The 25372-nt window shown below is 49.5% G+C and overlaps 1 protein-coding gene across 10 annotated transcripts in view; it reads left to right on the forward strand.

Moving 5' to 3' along the window:
- Positions 1–25372, forward strand: part of foxp1b (forkhead box P1b) — a 143881-nt gene that overhangs the window by 64125 nt on the left and 54384 nt on the right. For all 10 annotated transcript variants that reach the window (XM_070841096.1, XM_070841170.1, XM_070841153.1 and 7 more), the window contains one exon: positions 1236–1405. In XM_070841096.1, coding sequence (XP_070697197.1) covers positions 1247–1405 — 159 coding nt within the window. In that variant the 5' untranslated portion in view covers positions 1236–1246. The remainder of the gene's footprint in view (positions 1–1235; positions 1406–25372) is intronic.

Raw genomic sequence — 25372 nt, forward strand, 5'->3', positions numbered from 1 at the left:
TAATTCGCATCGGCCCTCCTATTACACGCCTTAAAAGCAACGCCATAAATCTGCATTTAGTTCCATTTCCACCTTCTTTCATGATGAGGCCCAGTGTTTTAAAGGCATTTATTCTGCTTCATATAAATAATTAATCAGCCAAGTTAATTCGCTTCTGCCTGACTTGGTCAGCTTCATTAACCGCCCTGGAATTGGGAGGCTAGACGCCACCGAGGCCTGTGACCAAGGCACAATAGCTGTAAATCATTCCACTGATTTGAGGAATACAGGCACAGATATGCACCAGTGTCACTGGCACTCTGGCCCACAGACACTGAGGTGTGTGTGTGTGTGTGTGTGTGTGTGTGTGTGTGTGTGTGAGGGGGGGGGGGGGGGGCATGTCTGTCTGGCTTTAGTGTAGCCAGAGGCTACAGCGGAGGACGTACAGCAGATAGCTGTGTATTCACACACATTGTAACACTGAGCAGAAAGCCTGCAGTGACTCAGAAAACTCCACTGCCACAGTTTGTACGTTATCCCTTTGCTTCTGTTTGCTGGAGTCAAGAAAGACAACGTTTCTGTGCTTGTTATTTGCACTCAGACCTGCATTTTGGTGTTAATTGAGCACCCCTGAAGGATTTGACTGTTTTTTTTCGCCTGGCCTCACATTGGATGTTTCTCATGGAGATCCTTTGGCAGGCCTCGCACAGTTGCCCTGTTTCCCATTAAAAAGCCATTCTGCCGTGGTTCTTCTGGGAGCCATGCAAGTAAATATATCCATTTCCATAGAAAGTGTTTTGTTTTGGAGGGCCAGTGTTTTCTTGGGCTCCTCTGCTCTCACTCAACTCAGGTTGGGTTCCTCTCCGATGTGTGCTGGAGCCCAGCCCCTCCACCGCACCCCTGCATGCATACACCCCCTAATGGAGAACACAAACACAAGCCCAGTATGGACGTGTCACAGGATCTGCTCCGGAAAAGACCAAACAAAGGGGCGCTTCATTATTCTGTGGAGAGGCCGTCTGTGAGAGCGTGTGCGTGTGTTTTTGCCTCATTGCATATTCCACAAGCAAACAAACAAGACGCAGGGAAGCTGGAACCTCCAGGAAAACCTGCAGTAACAGTCCGACTGTGTGGGAAGGACACGGCAGATGTTTAGAGTTTGGCCCGCAGTTAAAATGCGACCTCACTGCTGTGTGTTTTAACAGCTGCTTCTCTCCGTCTCTGTCCCTGTTCTCTGTCTCTGTGTCTCCTCTCAGGGTTTTAAGTCATGATGCAAGAATCTGGGACGGAGGCGACCAGCAACGGACCGGCGAATCAAAATGGAGGAGCGAGCGTGGAGGGCGGGTCCAGGGAGGGACGGCCCAAGAGCGCCACGCCGTCAGTGGAGGTGACTGCAGCGGACCTCCTGCATCTCCAGCAGCACCAGGTAGACCCCACCCCGCCCCCCCGCCGCCCCCCTTCACACCTGTCCTCGCTTTATTAAGCCATGTCAACAGCAGGCCTGGCTTCCCTCTTAAAGTGCCACTTAATATTTCATTCCACCTCCGAGTACATCCCGTACATAAACACATTATTATGATTATTTATGTATATTGAGGCCCTCTCTGAATATTTAAAGACGGGGAAGTGCTCTCTCTGTGTGCTTGTGTTTGGTTGTGAGTGTGTTTATCGTAGCATGCAGCATCTGCATTTTGGTGAAATATTTATCGTGGTGTTCTGACATATTTTAAGTATGTAGGTGCCACAGGATGGCGTAGACAGTTAGGGAGCCATGACGTCCAATAGGATGACAGCATTCTCCCCCGGCTCATTGTAAACACACCTCACACTCACAACTAATGCCACACGGTGTCGTGTTAACCAATGAGGTGCAGAGATGCACGCCGGCGTTATCGGCGCCGAAGCCCCAAACACTCTCACCGTCTGAGGCTTGAGACAAACAGACAAGCTCTTTCTGTTGGTGTCAGCGTTATGTGTGGCACACGACAGTGTGTTTAAGGAAACAACATTGAAAAGATCAGTGTGTCTTCTGCTATCTCGGTCTATCCGACAGGACGACTAGGCTTGTTGTCAGGAGCTGTTTGGTGATGATGCACAGGCGCCGTGCCGCTGCCTCTTGTCACAGCACATCCATCAGCGTTTGCACAGCGAGAGCAACAACGCTGCAGCGTGGAGCATGGAGACGCTGGAACATACAACAACACAGAGCTGAGCAACAGTTCACTGCCGTCATTTATCATGCCCCACCAGAGTGAGCGGGGCTCATGACCGTGTGACGCTGTCGCTCACAGCTCTGAGGTCAGCACAAAGTCCGCAGCTAGCGTAGCATTCTGCAAAGTGAATCTCTCTCCCATGTGTGTTTGGTCACATTCATGTGGCTCAGCGCTTCACCTGAATGGCACCATGACCTCACACGTGATTGTTTTTACGCTGTCATTAGTCACACCTCTTTAATTGTTTGCTCCTTTTACTCGTGCTTTGTTCAGTCGGAGTGCAGAGAGATGCAGGAATAATTGACAGGGGGGGCAAACATACAATACAGGACAGATGTGATGTTTCAGAGGTCGTCGTCTGATGAACGCCTTGGAACAGGACGCCTCTGTCAGGGAATGAAGAGGTGCAGAGTGGGAGTCAAAAGCAGAGGAGGTCAGTGAGCACAGAGGGCGTGTCTGTGTCCTCCTCAGTCTCACTGCTGGGCCTTTAGACTCACTCCACCAGATCTGCTCCTCATCCCCCCCCCACTCCCCCAGCTCCAGACCCTCCCCCCCCCATCTCTTTTTCCAGCATGTCATCAGTGAGAAAATCACAGCCATACTGAATTCATTACTGCAGTAGTCACACAAAACCATGGATAAAATTTCAATAACTGCAGGCCACAGTTGAGTAAACAGTTGCACTGAAACTTAATTCCTGTTGACTTTTCCTTCATTCTTTGCCAGGGGCAAATTCTGATTCGCTCTGCAAAGACAACAGGGCTACAACTTTGATGAATTGATGCAGGGCAGAGAGGGAGGGAGACGTGTCACGGACGTGCACTTGACACCAAGGAGGGATGGAAATAAAGCCTCCGAGTGGCCCGGGCATGGTCCCTGTTTTCTAGTCATCCAGAAAGAACTACTGCTCTGCAGCATCTGCCCTGGCATCTGAAGGAGGGAAAAACCAGCACCTTCTCTCCCCACCTCCAGTTCAGTGCATTACAGCCGCATTTTCTGCTCTCTGCTTTCTACGCGGTAAATAGCAGGCGCTTTGAGCTTTAAGCCTTCTGAACAAATCCAGCGGTTAATTTCTGTGGCCTGCGGATGGAGGGGGGGGGGGGAAGCAGAGGGAGGCGTATTAATCGTTGTGTGTGATAAATGACGCGTGGATGGGGACGAAGGACGAGATGTCTCACTCTGGGCTCCTGACACTGGGCTTTGATAGGCTACTTACCAGGGTGGTGTTACCGGGAAGGCGGGCACGCACGCACTCTCTTTATTCTCCCATTAGACTAACCCAGGATTTTCACTCATGCACCATGAACCATGTTAATTGTCCCCAGGGCATTACGATCTTCGCTCAATTACTTGATAACTTTTTACTTTTGTGGCATTTCACAGTCTTTCTTTTAAGTTTTATTTGCTGCTCGCACTAATACGCCTCTCACTGACACACTGAGGGCTTTTCTTTTTCTTCTTTTTCTTTTGCATTCTTTGTTCTCCACAACATCCAAGATGCTATTACCCCTTTAGGTGCCGCAAAAAAAATCAATCTGAAATCCTCTCAGACTCAAAGTGCAAGTGCCTGAGAGTCCCCTGAGTGAGCGGGAACAACAAACCTGGCAGTGGCACATCATTTATTCTTATTAGGGAACATAACTATGAAAGACAGTCCTCATTAATAAAGATGGGGGATGAAATAATTGTAATCTGTTTGATCATCTTGATTCTGACAGGGGAATTTATCTTGTAGACTAGTCAGATTTGGGGGAAGTGGACCATAAGCTTGATTTAAGCATCTCTATTAGTAAGTCAAATACTGTTTGTTAGGGAGCGGGGATGAAAAGGAGGCGCTGTGGAAATGTAGCACATTTCACTTTTGGAGGAACTCTGTTGTGTTGTAATGACTCGAGCTGCGTGAGCCTTTGCTGTGCATCTTGTAGCCTTTGCAGGCCGTGCTCAGCTGTTTGCAGCAGCCAGTGTATAATGTATGATGTCTACTCCTTAACAGCATGAATATGATATTTTTTTCATAGCGTGTGTGTGTGTGTGTTTGCCCCAGAACGCGAGTGTGTTTATTTTCTCTGTGTTTGTGTTTGTGTTGCAGAAGTTGTGGTTTTAACGTTACCCTCATGAGGAAGTGAAGATACTGGAGGAGAGAAAAAAACACAACACAAACAATAGTGTGAAAGACGAGTGTTTTGCAATAAGCCGTTTGGTGATTTAAATGATTTTGCAACAGGAAGTCGTGTTGTGTCGCTGTAGTCGTCTAATAAACACACGGTGACAGTAGTGATGGTTCGGGGCTTCGCATTAGCTTTGCAGCCGCTGTCTTCGGCACATTCAAGCCCGTGCACATATTTCCTGTGATATACGGTCAATTCCTGCGAGCATCTCACATGTGTAACCATGCAAGTGATTCCTTCACTGGAAATTTGGTTCTACTGACACAACTGTAGAGCATTAAATATTAATATCCTGTCTTTTAGAAGAGCCCTTTTAATCAAGTTCCAGCGATTTCTAAAATATCAGCCTGTCTCTTCCTCTCAGCGATACTGTACAAATACACCCAACAATATCTGATATCTGAGAAGAAAAAAAATAAAACAGGGATGAATAATTGCTTTTCTTTTATTGCACACACATTCTCCCCGTCTGCTTTGTAAAACAAGGGCCTTTAAAGCTTTGTTACACATCACCAGATAAGGCCAGCCAATTATGGGTATTTTTGTCTCCCACTCTGCCTCTCTGGTTGAGGCGACCGTCGTTCTGCGTGTGCAGAGAGGAGAGAGTGACACGCACAACAGTGGCCGCAGAAAGAGCTGAGTGGGCACACGTTTCCTGTTTGCATAATGCAGGGCTTACACGGTCCCCTGTGGGGGCTTGAGAAGGTGGAAATGCACGTCTTAGCCACCGCCGCCGAGCCCTGTCCTGCCAAGCTTCAGGGGGAAGTGCTAGATGATAAGCTCCGCCAGAGACACACACAGGTACACAGGTACACAGGCCCAGAGGCCCAGAGGCCCAGAGGCCCAGAGGCCAGAGGCCACAGGCCCAGAGACCAGGCCTGCCTGTGCTGGGCCTGCTGCTTCCTGCCGCCTGGTCCACACGTCCGACTGACAGAGTGAACAGCGGCCGGCCACACGCCAGGTCGGCTAGTCGCACGTACGGGACGGGAGAGTGCTGCGCCTGGGCAGAAATATGGTGTTTCACCAGTAGAACTTATGGCAGCACTTCTGAACTGCCAGTATCTCAGTGTTTATGTAGTATCCCGTATGTGTGCAGGGCACCGCTGAATGCTTCACACAGCACCTGCTCTCTGACCAATAGCTGGGATGCATTATTCCACTCACTGTGTGCTTCCTCCCTGGGCCATGTCATGTGACCACACTGAGAGGAAGTGGGTCTCTCATGTGTGCGGCTCGCAGGAGGCCACGCACAGGCTCCAACTTATTGGAAAATGTGGAGGAGAGGATAACATCAGTGTTATGACACTGCATATTGCCCTAAATTGCTTTATTGGTAAAATGATAGTGCTCGTCCAATTTGAATAATTTTATGGAATCCCTCACAGAACAGTTTAATTATGTTATCACACAACTGGCAACATCTGTCTTTATAGCACAGCACATGACAGTTTTATTACAGGCTGAATTTCTTTGCTGGTTCTGGCAATTGATGTGTGATCTGATTAATAATCACACAGATGGAGGTGAAAATTGAACAGTGATGCGCTGCTATGTCGAAAAAAGGGGGAAATACTTATTAAAGGGAGAAAAACAGCCTGTGTCTGAGAAAATAACACCAGGCCTGTTTTTGCTCCGCCTGGAGCTCCTCTCACTTCAATCATATTGCTTCTCTAAACACGGTTGTGAGCATGTTTTTTATCAGGAGGAGAAATCTGTTAAGTCTAGGTGAAACTATTCACATCGGTTTGTCACTCAGGGTTTGTCGGAGAGGTTCTGGGAGGCAAACCCCCCCAGCACCTCTCCTCTTTGTCTTACGGGTGGCGTGCAGGACAGCCAGCCTATGAACTCATCCGTGCTGTTGAGTCTACCTCCAGCCGCCGCCCTCCAACTGGGACCAGATGAAGCACAGGTTGAATGTGTGCCGAAGCCATAGTCTAAAATAGTCGACATCCTGTTTACACACCCTGCTTATGTGGGCAGCAGGGGAGGGAGGGAGGGAGGGGCGTGGGGGGGTTGTTTGACATTGTAGTAATCAGAATGGACACACACACACACATGCACACATTGATCTGATATAGTAGTTTCCATGTAATTGCAGCACAAACGCAAAGAAAGAGAAAGTGTTGTAACATAAGTCATGTGATTTCTAGACCGTCTCCAGTCACATGACAGCATGAGATGAGTCCTATCAGTTATTTAGTGACAAAACACTGCTGTTCGATCTATGGTCACACTCAACAGTCCCACTAACTGGTGGTGGGGGCCCTCTGATGGGGCTGCAGGATAATCAGATCACGGAAACACACGACCCCATTCCCACATTAATGTGTGTGTGTAAACGTAGTCAGAGAAACACGGTGTCTTCATCCTCCATCTTTAGAGACGCTGCGCCCCCCCTCCCCCCCCAGAGAATGTGTGGATGAGGAAACCTCTCGAGGACGCGTGCACGTAGACACGCCTCCCATGTAAACGATGCCGGTGTGTGCTGGTATCATTAGGAGGAGTGAAGTGGCTCTCATTGTGTGGCGCCCGGATGGTCTTTGATGACCACGTCTGCGTGTTTGTGCTGAAGTGGGCAACTCTAAACTCTGAGCAGGTGTCTGAGGCAGCTGGCTGGAGGCAGACGGGGAAACACGTCGGTTCAGTATTAAATGGCTTAGAGAGAGGCCTCGTCGGGCCGCCACAGGACTAATGCATCCTCAATGTTTTATTTAAAGTAGTGCCAACAACTGGCTCTGAATGCTCCGCATCAAGACACACACACACACACACACACACACACTCAGAGGCACACACACAGAGGCACACACAGGGGCGTGCAGAGTAATTTTGCGCTGTTTAGCTGAACAACTTGTGTGTTTAGTGTTGTAAATAAGTAACCGTTTTAACAGGGCCTCAGGAGACTGTGGTTGGGGAAGTACGCGCTCAGACATGACTGGCTTTAATAGCCATTGTCAAAACAGTGTTCCAACAAAAGGCTCTCTCTCTGTTTACATTCAGCTGAATAATAATGATAATGCCGTTTTAAGGAGAAGCCATTCTTTAAGGATAGCCAATCTGACCCAATTTATTAGGGATAGACTTAAGGATGCACAATTCCTCTTGGGAAAACATTCAAGCGCAGGGCCTATTCATTTTTAATGAGAGCACTACTTTAAAAACTTCATAGAATTAATATGTATCAGTGAAGTCTTTCCTGTGCAGAAAACTTCAGGGTAATTAATATTCATAGGCTGTGCTTGTTAACACCCCCAATGCTAGTGCAATGTAGATCCAATTAACATAGAATGGACCCCAAGGATTTGGGCAGATAAGGGTTAAATGAGCTATTGAAATTGAAACTGGGACCGTCTCCTCTTAAAACACTTATTTGTTTCAATAAGCCCACAATAATCCCTGTTGCAGATTAAGGCATCTTTTGGCTGCACATGTGAGTGGATACACAGTTTGTGGACACTCTGTGTGTGTGTGTGTGTGTGTGTGTGTGTGTGTGTGTGTGTGTGTGTGTGTGTGTGCAGGTGTCCCGTGCATGAAAGCTCGTGCACTAGCTTGTATACATGTATGCATAGAGGGCAGCACCTACACAGCCAGGCTAATGTGAAAGTGCTGTAGTGAGCCTGGCTGCTATATCTTATTCATGATCTCCTGACACAGTGGGGCTAATAGACAGCAGTGTTCACTCTGGGTGTCGGCCCGCCGGCCCGGCCGGCCCTGTGACACCGGGGGGGGGGGGCTCAGCTCTAGGTGATGCCGTGTGCCGTACGCACACAGACTGTAGTTATGGCCCCCCAGAGCATCCTGAGACGGCCGAGTCCCAGCTCCAACAAGACTCACAGTTAGAGACGGGGGAGCTAACTGGGGGGGTGCAGCTGGAATGAGGAGGGGAGGGGAGAGGAGGAGAGGAGAGGAGAGGAGAGGAGAGGAGAGGAGAGGAGAGGAAAGGACAGGACAGGAGAGGAGAGGAGAGGAGAGAGGAGGGGAGGAGAGGAGAGGAGAGGAGAGGAAAGGACAGGACAGGAGAGGAGAGGAGAGAGGAGGGGAGGAGAGGAGAGGAGAGGAGAGGAAAGGACAGGACAGGAGAGGAGAGGAGAGAGGAGGGGAGGAGAGGAGAGGAGAGGAGAGGAGAGGAGAGGAGAGGAAAGGACAGGACAGGAGAGGAGAGGAGAGAGGAGGGGAGGAGAGGAGAGGAGAGGAGAGGAGAGGAGAGGAAAGGACAGGACAGGAGAGGAGAGAGGAGGAGAGGAGAGAGGAGGGGAGGAGAGGAGAGGAGAGGAGAGGAAAGGACAGGACAGGAGAGGAGAGGAAAGGACAGGACAGGAGAGGAGAGGAGAGAGGAGGGGAGGAGAGGAGAGAGGAGGAGAGGAGAGGAGGGTTTCACCCTTATTTTCAGTGATGTGACTTTGACCATGTCAAATGTAGCTCATGTCTGGAAGTGAACCGTTTCCCACCAGGAGAAGAACGTCCTCCTTTTAATGTTCGGATCGTTAGTTTGGTTCCTCACGTTGACCGTTTGGTTCCTGCACGGTGACGGGCCGCTGGTGTTCATGTTTATGGGGGAGGATCAGGGAAGTCAGACAAAGGGGGGTGGGGGGGAGACGTGCAACAATGGTGGCCGGCTGGAATCAAACGCCGGTTGCAACCACATCGGCTGCTGGTGCTCCTGGTGCTCCTTGTGCTCCTGGTGCTCCTGGTGCTCCTTTTGCTCCTGGTGCTCCTGGTGCTCCTTGTGCTCCCGGTGCTCCCGGTGCTCCTGTTGCTGCCGGTGCTGCCGTTGCTCCTGGTGCTCCTTGTGCTCCTGGTGCTGCCGGTGCTGCTGGTGCTCCCGGTGCTCCTGGTGCTCCTGGTGCTGCCGGTGCTGCCGTTGCTCCTGGTGCTCCTTGTGCTCCTGGTGCTGCCGGTGCTGCTGGTGCTCCCGGTGCTCCTGGTGCTCCTGGTGCTGCCGGTGCTGCCATTGCTCCTGGTGCTCCTGGTGCTGCCGGTGCTGCCGTTGCTAGTGGTGCTCCCGGTGTTCCCGGTGCTCCCGGTGCTGCTGGTGCTCCTGGTGCTCCTGGTGCTCCCGGTGCTCCTGGTGCTCCTGGTGCTCCTGGTGCTCCCGGTGCTCCTGGTGCTGCCGGTGCTGCCGTTGCTCCTGGTGCTGCTGGTGCTCCTGGCTCCAGCACTGAGAGCTCTGCCACAGGAAGCGTGAACGGGCTGGACCTAGTTGGTGAAGGGGGGCAGAACTACAGGCTGATTTCTACGTTGTCTCGCTGCCCTGATGGTTTGATTAGTGACAAGCTTAAAGAGTTTCTATATTCACACCGTATCAACATATTCAGGCGGGGTTAAAGAAACATCAGGGTGCCAATTCAGCGGCTTTGAAGGTGGAGAATTTCCTGGTCACTGGATAGGAAACAACAATGTGCATCTGTTTTTATTGATTTATTGATCTTTTAAAGGCTTTTAACACAGTTGACCATGATATCCGCTTTAACTCTCAGAGCAGGGGGTCAGCTGGCTCTGCAGGCCCCTCCCTGAAGGGAAAAGAGTCTGGAGGCCGTCGTCACGTCTGTGCTGAAGCTTTTGGCTGCAGGGCCGGACGGTGCTTGTTCAGTGAGATGTTACACTATATATATATTCATCTCGTCCGTTTCCCCATTTCTGTCCGAGTGCAACACGTTGATTGTTGATTGATTTTGTTGTGCTGCTGCCGTCTCACGTGGGACTCTCTATCCTGCTCAAATAAAAGCAATAAAATCTGAATGTTTTGGTCCAGCTGTGCAGCTTCACCATTTGCTGCACTGATCCAGGACCAGCCACAGACACGATGCTCACACATGCACAGTCGGCCTGGATGGGCTTTTGGCTGTTAGTTGAACTGTACTGGAACGTCCCAAAGTGGGATGTGGAGCTGTGCAGCCTGGTAACTGGGAAGATTTAGAGCAGGCGACGCGGTGACCGTCACTGTAGGACTGAGGTCTACACTAACACACTAATAGTATAATTATCTGATCTAGAAAGGTCTCTCATGTAGGCGTGCAGTAGTGATGAAGGGCCGGTTATCATCACAGCAGCAGCGTGTGTGTGTGTGTGTGTGTGTGTGAAGCAGAGGAACGCTGACAGCTCTGTTTTTGGCTCGTAGGGTGGAACATGATAAATCACCGATGCTGGTGATCAAATGAGCCTTCATTGAAGTAAATATGCATGGACAGCCACACCATGTACAGGTCTCTTAGAGTAAATTTGATTGTTTGACATGTATTCACCAGTCAAAGTATGTATCAGTGATTAATAACAACCCGCGGCCCGCTCAGCAGTGACATGGCCTCTATTTGAGAGAAAAATGGCACAGGTCGGTATTCACTGGTGAATAGCTGTATACCATTTAGAGAATGATATGCCATGATGGGATGTCTCGTCATAAATAATAGTGATGGCACCTCCGCACCCTGTGAATGGCATGTGCCATAAATACTTAGCCAGGCCGGAGACAATGGTTCATATAAATCCTCCTGCAGCCTTCCTCTGTGTGCAGAACAGATATACATTATTTAAATGGACAGTAAAAACAAATGTTTTTTCCGGCTCGGCTGTGGGCACAGAGACCTCCAGAGCAGGACGCTGCGTGCCGCTCCCTCTCCGTGCTCGCTGTTGTTATTTGCTTGTTTACAATCTTTGACATGATGTAATGGGATGGCTGTGGAAGTACTAGCCAGTAAATGGCACAGAAAATAAGACGGCCCTTTATGTCTTCCCCCTCCTCTTCTCTCCTCTTTTTTTCTTGTTTTTTTTCCCTGCACACGGGGAATATGTTCTGCATTTGACTGAAGGAACATGAGCCTTGAATATAAGTAACTGTTTTTTGCATTAGGTACTCCCTGGAGGTAGGGGGAAAATATCATGTCCCTGCGTGAAATGTGAATGTGAAATCTAGCAGAAAGAAATATTTATGACCATTTTCTGCTTGATTAGAGCTGGATGGCATGCCTTAGGAGACAGTGAGTGGACAAAGGCAGCAGTGCACATGTTAGAGAAAGAGTTGTTTAGGGAGGAGGGCACTCGGTCCGGGGGCTCCCCCTGTCTCCACTCTGTCTTTGTGTGTGTCTGTGGGTGGGATGGGGGTTTGAAGCATGCTGGAGGAAATGAGTAAGTCCACCAGGAGTGTACTGGGGGGCAGATGGAGAGCACACCAGATCCATCAGGGTTCCTGTTCTCAGATACAGAAAACACAAGCGATGTCTCTGAGAGCTTCGGCCGGCAGCTGGAACACTGATGTCACACTGAGAAGTAGCAGCCCGAAGTGGGAACGGGACAGTGGGAAGCATTTCATCTCTGCTGGCAATTTATCAACCAGTTTAGGTGAGCTGGGATTTAGTCCAAGACACCGTCAGCTTTGATGTTAGCGTCTGATTGTCCTGCTACTGTCCAACGTCAGAGCCCGGACTGCCTTGCCTTTGGTGCAGGATACTGATTTACTGCATTTGTTGTACTAGTCAGTAATGAGTCAGTAATCAGTGCATGCTGCACACCCCTGAGAGCAGGAAGAGTATGTTCCTTCATACAGACTAAAGTCAGGCTTGGTGTCTTTTGATCTGACCCCGCTGCAGGCTCCCAGTGTGATGTGAAGGTCAGCGGCTCTGCTTATTTTTACTTTTACTCCAAGTGTTGGGGTCCACATCTGGGCAAACCTTGTCAAGGTAATGATGAGTTTCACCCTTAGTATAGGGTTATAGGGAGCATCAGATCCAGTGTTTAAGCAGCGCTGAAACCTTGTTGTTGTCGTTGTTCTGCATAATACCTTGTTTTATTCGTGCCTTTCAAAAGCTTCAAATTGCCACTCAGGTAGGTGACGAAATAAATCCCTCTGTCAGCCTTAACTCAGTGCTGTTTTGTCTGCACATTAGCATGTTTTATGCTCTGTACATTATATTAGCATAGACTGCATACAGTAATGGCGAGGGCCGCAGCAGGGACTGCTGAGAGCCTGCAGGGCCACGCGTGGATAATTGAGTTGTATGGGTGTGAAACTGCACAGGACACCTGGTCCAAGCAATTTGGTGTTTGCAACTGTTGTCGGTGAATCTGCATCCTATTACGGCACCTTGTGTAATTCAGGGAGTGCGTTAGTTAGCGTGTTAATGTGTCGGCTAACAGTTTGTGCCGGGGGCCGTTTCACAGATATTTCCCCACTGACGTGATGCGTCCCGCTCTGCCACCTGGGATGATGTTTGGGATTATTGAACACGTCACACTCACTGCTCCTACGTCAGCAGCACGCTCCTGCAACAGGCCTGTTAGAGTTGTGGTGCATGAGGACCGCGCCAGCCTATGAATAATCCGTACCGGTGCGGCCGTCTGGTTGCACGAGCGAGCGAGCGAGTGAGCGAGCGAGCCGTAGCTGGCAGCAGACTGCCTGTGTTTGGACGGAGCCTGTGACGGGCGAGAAGCCACAGCTCTTAGAGCCATTTCCAGTGGATCAGAGAAGTACAAAATTTGAGAGTATGATTAATTTTTCAATTTCTCTCTGCGGATATCTAATAATTGTGCCCATAGATAGCCAAGGGCTCTTATTAAACATTAACATGCAAAAGAAAAGTTTGAATCAGAAAGATGGTATTTTGGATTGAATAATGTAAAATATCTGTAGGGCAACAGGGAAAGAAGCAAACTAGTCCAGGTTTATTCTTCAAATGTTTTCCACCACCGCAATGCCTACTCCTAATTACTGAGCTCTTATCTGCTCACTCAAAAATATATTTATTTTTCCTCATCGCTAAATGCAAATTTCTCTAACCTTTTAATAACATATACATGTCAGTAATTTTAAAAAGGAATCATTAGAAATGTCAGTTGGACTCTGCCAGATTGTGTTTTTAATTGGTATGTAACTCTACTGGACAGACAAGTTTTTATTTTTTAATCCAAGTTTTTGATAATTAATGTGAGACTGTCTCCAGCATATAAATGCCGGGCTCTTTGATCTGGTAAAGGGGGTGTTGTGGGGCACATGGTTCTTATTAAAACCTCCCAGCGTGTTATTATCTCCTTGCTTTCCAGTGTGGAGACGCTTTGCCTTTAAGAAGCTGGGCCGTAGAGGAGGTTCCACCCTCAGCTCTCTCTGTTCCTCCCTGTGCCGTCCCCAGCACTTTGCTCACTTCCACATAATATCATCTTCATCTCAGATAGCTGTGGCACAGGGGAGCTGCATTTGTTGATCAGATTTGGCTCGGCTGACGCCTCCTCCCCACAACTATGGGGATGTGCGTGTGATGCTCGGCTGATTGAGTGGTCCTGCCTGTCACAGGACAAGATAACCACATCAGTAAATACTCTGCACTCCTCAGCCGGCGCACCGGCACCGGCACCACCAGGGGCAGCGCTGCTCCCACACTCGTGTGTCTCGTGAATTCATTTTCAACGTCTAGGAGGCCAAATCGAGCTGGCCAATTCTCCCATAAATCCATCTCTATCACGGCTACCGAGGACCCACATAAAAGCACGCTGCACATTTAATACACAGACACATTGTAGCAGCTCTCTGCCTCTCCAGAGGGAATTCAGACTCAAGTTACAGTTAGCTTTTCATCTCAATTTGATGAGGTCTCTAGCCGGTATCGCAGCAGCAGACTCCAGTTTCACAGTGCGATCTTTTGATATTGCTCTCTCTCTCCAAAACATCAGCAGCATCGAAGACGGATTGAATTAGCGATTTGTGGCGTATTTATCTCGATCTGAGAGTAATTTTGTGCTCTCTGTCTTAGCACTCAAGCTCAATGAAAACAATAAATGGTGTCCTTATCTCCTGGAGTGAAATCAAGATAGGCGCAGGAGGCTGTGAGTTATTTGTGGTTGATTTGGAGGGGGAAGGGGTGGGGCGGTGGGGGGGGGGGGGCACAGGAAATGGACACCCCTCTCACATTACCTCTCCCCATACAGCGGGAGAAGGAGAGCGGCAGAGGCACAGTTTTTAATCAGCAGAAAGCTGTGCTTCTAATGTAAAAGTGTCAAAGATGTGCCTCAGCCCTGCAATGAGTGAAATCTGGTCAAGTCCTGTGTTAAATTGAAAACGGGGCCGCTGGGATTCGGAGGTGAGGGGACAGGGGACTCGCTGGTAGCTGCATCTTGGTCAATTATCACAGCCTCCGCCGCTCTGCTCTCCTCTCTGGGCCTCTCCTCATCTGTCTGGTTCACCACACAACAAAGGACACCAAGCAAAGGCAAAAGACACACAACATTCTCCGGGTGGAGAATGAGCCCACGTGTCCGCAAAGACACGTTTGTTTTTTGCCCAAAGACACGTTTGCTGTTGATCAGATCTGCAGGTGTCTCCGACAACTTATGAATGAAAGCCTGAGCTACACGCTCACGCTACCGCTGCATGTCCCGACATATCCCAGCAGCCTCTCTGGCTGGAGAGCAGAGGATCACTTCCTGGCAGGTGCGATGTGGGGAGCCGCAGCTCCTGCCTTTTCGCTGAGTCGCCAGCAAGCGAAAAAAAACGTAAACCAGAAGGAAAAATTAAAGTTACCCACCACTCTCTATATACGCGCATGTGTGTGTGTGTGTGTGCACGCGTGTGCGTGTGTGTGTGCATGCGCGTGTGTGTGTGTGTGTGCTGCAGTCTATTTTAACCACCTGAGTGGGAGCCAGGAAGCCAGCACTTGCCCCATATTTTAACCAGATGTTGAGGAGGGAAGAAAAGCCTCACAAGAGTCTTGCAATCAAAATAATGATCTTTATGGGTGGATGTTTACAAAGTGTGAACGTGACGCTGTGCAGGCCGACGAACTCGGGCTGCTTTTATGTGTTAAACATGATAAATGCTTCTGACTATTAGAAGAACAACTCTGCTGTTTAGTTTATACAGGAGCAGCTCACTTTACAGGCGTCTTTCTCCACAAGGAGGAAAGAACATGGACAGTCAGCCATGATCCTCCTCCTCTGTGTTCCACCCACCATGAATCAGCGCTGACAGGACGCACCGGAGTGGATGCGGCCTCTTTGATAGACAGTCAAAGAAGCATCGGCAGTGATTTGTAGCCACGGGGCAGCGGTGCTGCTGCAACCTGTCCCCCTGCCAAGAGAGACAGCTGGGCATGCTTTCATCATCGTGCGTATTCCACAAAATCAAATTGCGATTTCTAATTTCTCTTATTTATTTATTTGTTACCTGATTGGCCGAGTCAAATTGAAATTTACAGTATGTAGGCTGACATCTAATAGAATTCCCTCATTTTGCTCCAGGGGAGTTTGTTTTTGGAGCATATTAGCTTGGTGGCATTCTAGTTTGATAGACGTTTTCTCCCAGGAATCGATGTTTAATTTGAATAATCACAAAAAGTGTGTTCGTTTGGTTTGCGGGGACATTGGTGTCCCACATGAATAAAGAAGTAAATGAGGGAAGAAAAACAGGTAATTATGCTGAACCACTAAATGAATGACCCACTGACCCTCGGCCCTAATTGATTTTATAGACGCAAATAGTTCTTATCGCTCGTCCTGATGTGTTTTTGTTAACTTTTTGCAGATGTAATTAATTGGTTGTGTGAATCCAACGCTAGAACGAGGGCTGGAGGAGGTCCGTGTGTCTCCATCCACCAGCAGGACGGTTCTGGTCGGCAGCCCGTGCTTTGTGGACCGATGTCATATCCTCCCACCACAGTCACGGCGCCCACAGTGTTATTTAGCTTTATATACGGTTTGAAACCACACGTGCATAACGCTGACATGCTGCAGGCTGGGCGCTGGAATAGCTCGGCTTGTAGATACTCCGATTATGCAAATGAAAAAGTAAAAGAAAGTCTGCAGCGGCTGTGAGTTTTCACAAAGAGCGTTGCTCAGAGAGGTCAGGCCGTCAGCCTCACAAACCGCCGCAAATATGTGGCGGTCACTGAGTGTGTGCCAAGTTACAGTGCAGCGCTGCATGTGCGAGCACACTGTCTGGGTGATGACATGTGCTACTTTGCATGTAAATTCTTCAGCGATTCACCTCCAAGTGAACCCAGGGAGAGCAATGCTGGTGCTGGTTTAAAGACAGAGGTGTGTTTTTATGGCGAGGTGAGGCACGTCCTCTCCAAGGCCCTCCAGCACTGTATCCCTGTCCCCTCCCCTTTAATCACTGTATCAACTGCTCTCATAAACTCCATGAGCTGTGTATTAGTGTGTGTGTGTGTGTGGGAATGCCATGTGTATGCGTCCGTGAGCATGTGCCCTTCCTTGTTTCCCCGTTTTTAAACTTAATCAGCAAAAATAAAAGCCGTTGTAAGCTGGCTCATATTAAAGAGGTGATTATTGGTAATAAATACTTTTTATACATACTTATTACAGAGGCAGTTTTCTTCGTGCGCTTAATGAGAGTAATTTGATTTGCTTGAGAGATTACAGTTTCCTAGAATTAATGCGGCAATCCCCATTCCAAGATAGAGTGAGATCTAAGATTCTTCACAGGTCGTGTGCTGCTAGATGCACCCCTCTCACATAGCAGCTAATGGAGTTGAACAGCAGTCTGTCATCCCCCTGCCCGCCCCGCCCCCCCCGTCGGCTCTATAGCCCACATGCCCTTGGTTCCTGCAGTGCTTGTTGTTTGGGCTACTTCTGCCACCTGCATTTTACTTTTGCCTCTTATTCACGCCAGCCGCTGCTAAGTACCTCTCTGTGAAACATGGGGGGGGGTGCTGATTTATCGTATGTGTGCACTGTTCAGTCATCAATGAAGATTCAACATCTGGGCAAATTACTCACCCAGTTGCACTAATTCACATGGTTTTAAAGTTGCATCAGAACCAGTTTTTTCGCCGTAGCTTCTCTCCCCCGTCCATTCCCTCTGTTTGTCGTTGCTTGGTATTTCCATCACATGTTTATGTAAGCCCTTCAAGCTTAGTGCATAACTTAATTTGAGTTGTGATCATCTTCTCCTGCGACATTTATTGAAGCCTGCAGCTTGCAGGTCTCAGCGCCTAAAGCTGAAGGTGGCCCAGGCAGATTGAGGGCGGCCAATTCTGTCACTGCGCTGCGCTCTGCATGTTAATTAAGCTTGAGGTGGTTTGGAGAAGTGCTTACACTCAAAGGACTTTTTTCATGACTTGTTAGTCCATAAACACTCCAGGAAAATGGCTCCAGTTAAAGAGGATTTGTAAGTCAGAATTGTAAACCGTGAATGTGGTTTGCCGCGCTCATCTTAAATCCCAGACCAGCACCAGAACCTCTGACGGCCCGATGGATTTTATCTTCAGAGGGAGATAGAAAAGTGGGCTGCAGTCATCAGCTGCAGTCAAAGCAGCAGAAACTGTCATGAAATGATGGTTAACGGTGTTGGTGGTGCTGCCATTAGCTCCTGGAGGTGCCTCAACAGATCCTCAGCACCTCCTCCTTAAACTTCATTACACACGTTTCCAGGTTTACATGCTCAGTTCACAACAATTGTTTTGTCTCAGAGTTGGGAGGGAACGCTGCTCTCCACTCGTGTCATCATCCAGTTCAGCTAGTTTACTGGAGTTAAACACTTTGTCAGTGCTGTCAGTCTAAACTACCCGCCACTCTGAGCAACGGCTCGTCGTGTTGAACCATTTTGATTGATGCAACATGAAGCAGGTGTCTCTAACACTCCGCACGACGTCAACAAACTCTCCCTCTGGCTCCACTGTGGGTTTGCTGTTGGGAGGATACTCAAGTGGATTTTCAGTTACGATTGTTTGAGCTCATGGTGCTTACACACACACATACGTTTTATGGCAGTGGGAGTCTTCAGTTCAGTCCTCATTACTTTACGCCGTAGGCCAACTGTCGCCAAAACAACTTCAGCCGGGGGTTTTGCTGTGTGAAGGCTCCAAACTGTCTGCGCTCATGTCTTCTTGATTGCATTTGCATACATTGAAAACCGACCGGGAAGTCAGTCGTTTTAACAGGCCACCACAATTCTAGATAGACATCTTGATAACTCTGAAGTAGCAGGTTTTCAAAATTGGAAACGCACACGTTGCATTGACGCGTCGTCTGTGTTAGCGGAGAGCGCAGCTCTTCATCTTCCTCGGCAGCGGAGCTGGGGATGGTTTCCCCCCCCCACACGCCTTCCTCGTCTTCCTACCATGTCAATAAAGGTTAAAAGAATATATCAAAGAATCACTTCTTCAGCCACCAAAAAAGTGAGGCCCACCATGTGTCACATCATCTGCCTGTGAGCCGATAATACATCTCAGTCCGGTGTGACGGGTGATGTGTCTGACCCTGCTGGAGATTACTCCTCTTTATGGCCGGAGCAATCACATTTTTTTCCCTCCTTTTCTCTTCCCTTTCTTTATTCCTGGCGGCATAGGATCATATTACCCGTCTTGGAATGACTTCAACAGAGACACTGCTATTCCCAGGGAGCTGTATCTCCCCACTGCAACTCAATCCATAGCCAATTGGACTGGCCTGTGATTTATAGAAAATCCTCTCCTTCGGAGGAACTCTCGCTCCACACAAACAGGCTGGGAATTCTCCCTCAGCAGCTCATGATGTGTCGGGTCTCAGGTCAGGATAGTTCAAGGCGGTGTGCGTCGGTGGGAAAAGATGTGCAGTCGCAAGAAGCCTAGCCGTAAAATCTACGGCACGATTTCAGTGCAAGATGCACTCAACAAAAGCCCGCTCGCTCCGAGGAGAGAGCAGATTCAGTGTGTAGTGCACCCAGCTGCTGCTCTTCGGCCAGATGTCATGTCTGATTCGTCTGTGAGCCAACAGTCAAACTTTGCTTGGGGCGGTCTGTGTTGCTGATTAGTGGGATTATTCATGTAGACGAGCTACTTTTGTGTCCACCGAGTTAATCAACGGGGCCCGCGGTGCAGAGGCTCCAGAGCGGTCAGCTGACCGCGCGGGCCGTCAGCTGAGGCCCCGAGCTCTGTGACTGCTCCGTGACTATCTGATCGACACCCCCCCCCCCCCCCCCCCCCCCCCCCCCGTTCCTCAGGCTCTCCTCTGTAGTTGTGTGTAGACCGCGTTCATCTATATTCACCACAACTAAATAGGAAGATTAGGGGTTTTACCGGCCGTATCCCGGATGTCTCCAGTGTATCAATAATGTTGAGTCCTCAGTCTATGAGACCAGGGCAGATAGATCTTCCCATTCTAAACAATAGCATTCACGCATGATAAAATCTGCTCACAGTATTCTGGGTCTCACGCTGGGCTTTTGGAAGCGCCCGTTTTCCCAAGCACAACACTCCCTGCTACAAAGTGATGCAACGAAGATGCAATCGGGAGGAGCGCGTGTTTTCTAACAGTCCATCTAAGTACCCAGCACAGTTGGCATGCCTCTGCTCTCTTCCTCCCACTTTATCAACTTGATGGATATTATGGCTGTATTCAGCGGTGGGCATCCCGAGGCATCATACGCTCAGAACCAAAAGCTAAGGTCAGGCCGAGAGCGGCTGCTGAGATCTACTCTCTGCTGTGTTCCCAGATCGTTTGTGCTTTTGCCTTCTTTGGTTTTTTCTGGACTATTTAGCTCATTTTATCCTCCTCTCGCTCTCATCTTTTTTTTTTTTTCTCTGTCTCTCCATCTGCCTGTAAATGACACCTAAGCATTGACTGCTCCTCCGACTGATTTGCCTGTGTGTGACCTCCCTCCTTTAGTGGAGCCATTCGCAGGCAGAGCTGCAGCAGAGCGCCGGGCTCTGTGCGGGTAGATATGAGAGAGACAGTGACACGCGGCTGTGCGCTGATAGACTTTCCACTGGAGTGGATTAAATCAGCATCAGGCTAGTGGAGCTGATTACCCCAATATGAAAATGCAGTATCTTAATGGTACATATTTTCATGAGGCAGCCCAGTTGCCTTTCATTTTGCAGCTAATATGTCTATTCTTATGAGTCATTTACTTCTTTAATTACCTTTAGCAGCAGATGCACAATGGAGTATTAATGTGAATGATTTTTACTGCCACTTTATCATACTGAGCCTATGAAGTTGAAAGGCGTAATTGAGGTGGAAGAGCGACTCATGAGAGAAACAATATTTAGTTGACAGCTCCTCTTGTACTCTGGGAGGGTGTTTATGAGTTTACACCGCACTAAAGCTGTAATAAACACAGCCTTCGTTTAATAATGGTGGGGGACGGAAATGCTTTCACTCAGATCTGCTCAGTTATTGAATCATCTCAGGAAGTTGTTTGGCATAATCAGACAGCGCTGTGCGTGTGTGTGTGCGCTCGCTTGCTTTGTTGTTGCGTGTGTCTCGCCGCAGTGTGTTTTGCGTGTGATTTTGTGTGCAAATGAAAGAACTGTTTGCGGCAAGCAAAACCTTATTTGCTGATCTCCCATTTGCAGCATGTGCAACTCTGACAATCCATGTCATTTGCGTGTGTGTGTGTGTGTGTGTGTGTGTGTGCTTTGTGTGCGGCTTGTGTACTCTCCTTGCTCTGGTTTTGGATCCCGAGCGCTCTGAATGGAGGCCTTCTTTAGCCATCTGTTGTTAAGCTGCTGGCTAAGCAAGGCCGGGGAATCCAAACAAACGGCGAGCACACAGCAAACGGAAGCTGTCAGGCCCACATAGCTGAGCTGACCTCGCCGGGCTGGGGGGCGGCACAGCAAAGGGGGGAGGGGGCGCGGGGGGGCGTTGACCCCTCTGTACCAGGCTCCGAGCGAACGAACGAACCGCCTGGTCGGGGCACTGTTTACCCTTCCCTCTGCTACACTCTCCTCTTTCCCCCTCTCTTTCCATCTCCCTTTACCTCCCTCTTCTCTGTTTCACACTCTCATTCTCCTCCTCCCCCATCTGTCTGCCCCCTCCTCTGCCTCTCTTCACTCCACTCCCTCCATCATCAGTCCTGCTTCGCAGCCCCCACTCTTCTATCTCCACTCACAGTTAATAACTTTGCCTTCCTCTTGTTTTTCTTACAGTCATTTTTTCTCCAAAAAACATTTGTCAGGGCGCCGCATTACCTGTTACGGGGAGGGGGGGGGGCATAGGGGGAGGTGTGTTGGACAAACAAAATGGGGTTTTTATTGAAGTCAGATTGTGTCTTATGTAAGTGCACGCACTCCCTTATTGTTTAAACGTGGATATTTGAAATGTTTAGTGTTGTCATAAATATTAATGGATTAGTTGAAAAGTGCAGTGAAGGAAGGGAATCTAATGGTCTGAAGTGGGTATAAAACGCTGATTTATTTATGTATTCTACATGAATTAGTTTGGAAATCTAAACACAGACTGGAGAGTGTTGTTGCGAGGACCCTGTAATGCACAAGGTTTGAGCATCAGGGCCTGTTTTCCATGTGGAGTGGCTTTTTGGAAATGGCATTAATTATATACTTACTGGGAAACCAGACTTTCCCTGCTTTGCATTGCAGATAAACGTCTGTATTACCGAGAAAAAGTGAAAGAAAAAAGTGCAATTTAATATAAATAGACATGATCCTCACTGCTTATCCGCTTACATGTTTAAAAATCACCCCCCGCCAAAAAAATTAAAAAAGTGTATGCATTTCAATTAAAATGATGACAAGTATTCCAAGCGGTTCCAGTAATGGAGTCGCTCCATTACTGCACGTGTGCACGGCCACCACCACGTTGGGACTACAGAACCAGCTGCACCCCACATCACCCGAGATAACTTAACCGGATAACTTTGCTTTCTTTCGCTGCCCGTGGAAGGACGTTACGGCGGCCTCACGGCTCGGTCCGCCTCCCTCTGAGGAGCAGGGGAGCATGTCTTTGAAAAGGAAACAGCACAAGTGATAAATGTCAGGTGAGTTGAGACGTGCAATCAGACAGAAAGTCGAGCAGATAACCTTGACATTTAGGCCGCTGGTGTGGAAGCCCCGCAGAGGGCCCGACTACATTAAGAGCTAAGCTGCTAGCCGTGGCGTTGCTAGCCGTCTCTGAGCCACACTCTCCTGACTGTTACAGCCCGGTGAAACGTGGCCGATGAGCAGATACGCCGACACACGCACGCAAACAGATGCACATCTCGTTCCTTCTCCTTTTCTGTGAGTGGCCGCAGGGATCTGGTTACACCTGCTTGCGCATCTTCTAGCAATTAGGAGCAATCTGCTTGAAACCATTTCACGTGCAGGGTCCTCCCCAGCTGTGGCAGGAGGAGCCGGACGCTTCCAGAACTGCAGGAAGTGGTCTCTCCGTCTGTCTGTGGACGGGGCTGAACAAACAGCTCTGGCCTCTTCTCTGTGTCTGACTCCCAGCGGAGACACCCTGAGTGTTTCCCCCCACAGCATCTCTAGTGTCTCTGGACCCTTTATCGCATTCCTGCTCTGTTTGTCTGTCATTTAGAAGATGGGATGTGAGTGGTGGGTGTCCATCACACTTGAGGCAAATGGAGTAATTCTCCCTGATCCCTGTCCTTTACACACGCTTAGATAAAGTTGCATGAAACGAGGCAAAGCACGGGGAGACATGTGTGGAATATGTCCTTTCTTGTCGTAGTGGGGAAAGGTGCAGTGAGGGATTGAGCAGAGAGCAGACTTGACTGTGTGGCAATGCTCTGAGCTGGGATTTGTATGACACCCAGAGCTGGCTTTAGCAGCAGGAAACCCCAAAGCCTGTAAATAATCCACATGTGCAGACTGCACATAAAGACATCCAGTACTTAGCAGTTCCCTTATCACAGCTTGATAGCCCAGGGACACAAGAGACGCTCCTGCCTCCATTCACTAATACGGTGTGAAAGTAGATGCAGATAAAACGCCGGTTGTTTACTGAGGGAGTTGCGTTAACGCGGGGAGAGGGTGTGAACTCTGAACACATTTGAAATGGGGAATATAAAGGAGGGCTGCAAATGACAAGGATACCAAATTGCTCCGGCTTTGTTGCTGATAAAAACCTTTGTCATGTGCTGGAGGGTGTTTTCTAATCAAAAGCACCTGGAGGGTTCACTCCCTGTCCATGCCGTGTGTGTGTGTGTGTGTGTGTGCAGACCCATAAACAGTGAATGTATGGTGTGTGGATGTAGGGGTCTGTCTCTGCTGTGGGGTTCCTCCTCCAGTAATGAGCTCTCCTCCCAAACAGCCTCGGCTGGAGTTTGTTACCGGGCTGCTGCAGCTGTCACACAGGATGATCTACACAGTAGAAACTGGACAGTGTGAACATTCAGTCTGTCCGCTCACCACCATGACCACTGCTTGGATGTGCCCTGCGACTGTCCTTATGGACAGTGTAGGTGTCAGGGCAACCTGCACTAGTTATCGTTATCTGGCCTGACATTCGGTAACTGGTCAGGTTAGCCTGTCACCTGGTCTGGACTTGGTGTGGACTCAGTGTGGACTGGGTGTGGCTTTGGTGTGGACTGGGTGTGGACTAGGTGTGGACTGGGTGTGGCTTTGGTGTGGACTAGGTGTGGACTGGGTGTGGCCTCGGTGTGGCTTTGGTGTGGACTGGGTGTGGACTAGGTGTGGACTAGGTGTGGACTAGGTGTGGCCTCGGTGTGGCTTTGGTGTGGACTGGGTGTGGACTAGGTGTGGACTGGGTGTGGACTAGTTGTGGACTGGGTGTGGACTAGGTGTGGACTGGGTGTGGCTTTGGTGTGGACTGGGTGTGGACTAGGTGTGGACTGAGTGTGGCCTCGGTGTGGCTTTGGTGTGGACTAGGTGTGGACTAGGTGTGGACTGGGTGTGGACTGGGTGTGGCCTCGGTGTGGCTTTGGTGTGGACTAGGTGTGGCCTCAGTATGGACTGGGTGTGAACTCGTTGTGGCCTCAGTGTGGACTTGGTGTGGACTAGGTGTGGACTGGGTGTGGACTAGGTGTGGACTGGGTGTGGACTGGGTGTGGACTGGGTGTGGACTAGGTGTGGCCCACGGTGTGGACTGAGTGTGAACTAGGTATGGACTAGGTATGGACTAGGTATGGACTAGGTGTGGACTAGGTGTGGCCCACGGTGTGGACTAGGTGTGGACTAGGTATGGACTAGGTGTAGACTAGGTGTGGACTAGGTGTGGCCCACGGTGTGGACTAGGTGTGGACTAGGTGTGGTCTAGGTGTGGACTAGGTGTGGACTAGGTGTGGACTGGGTGTGGACTAGGTGTGGCCCACGGTATGGACTAGGTGTGGCCCACGGTGTGGACTAGGTGTGGACTAGGTGTGGACTAGGTATGGACTAGGTGTGGACTAGGTGTGGACTAGGTATGGACTAGGTGTGGCCCACGGTGTGGACTAGGTGTGGACTAGGTATGGACTAGGTGTGGACTAGGTGTGGACTAGGTGTGGCCCACGGTGTGGACTAGGTGTGGACTAGGTATGGACTAGGTGTGGACTAGGTGTGGACTAGGTGTGGACTAGGTGTGGACTGGGTGTGGACTAGGTATGGACTAGGTGTGGAATAGGTGTGGACTAGGTGTGGACTAGGTGTGGACTAGGTATGGACTAGGTGTGGACTAGGTGTGGACTAGGTGTGGACTAGGTATGGACTAGGTGTGGACTAGGTGTGGACTAGGTGTGGGCTAGGTATGGACTAGGTGTGGTCTAGGTGTGGACTAGGTGTGGACTAGGTGTGGACTAGGTGTGGACTAGGTGTGGACTGGGCGGCAGGCTGCGTCTGTCTGTCCTCTGAGCTTCAGACACCTTGTTCCTGTCATCAGCGTCCAGTCAGTGATGTGTTCTTGCAGCAGCTCTTCAGGTTGACGTCTGTCAGCGTCCAGCACCTGTGAAAGGAGATGAGAAGCAGCCAGATTCCAGAGGAGGAGGCTGGGGAGGGGGCGCTCTAAGACACTGGAGAGGTAGCTGTGGAAACGTGGCGGTGACAGTTCACAATAGGTGATTTTAGCCCGGCATTAGGCCTCAAAGGCACGCCGGCTCCAGAGGCCTTTTTAAACTAGCAACATGACAGCAACATTCCTAAAGCTATAGGCTGTAAAGCTGTGAAGCAGCAGTGGATTCCAGTCTGTTTGGCTGTGCTCACCACCACTGACTGAGTCTGACTGGAAGAGCAGTGGCAGAGCAGCATCAGCACTGGAATAGTAATTCATTTATTAACACTAATGTGAATGTCTTCATCTGCTGCTGGTGACTGAGCGTGTGGGGGTTTGTTGCTCTGTATGAAGACGACCGTGGAG

Source organism: Pempheris klunzingeri, chromosome 2, assembly GCF_042242105.1.
Source record: "Pempheris klunzingeri isolate RE-2024b chromosome 2, fPemKlu1.hap1, whole genome shotgun sequence".
Lineage (NCBI taxonomy): Eukaryota > Metazoa > Chordata > Actinopteri > Acropomatiformes > Pempheridae > Pempheris > Pempheris klunzingeri.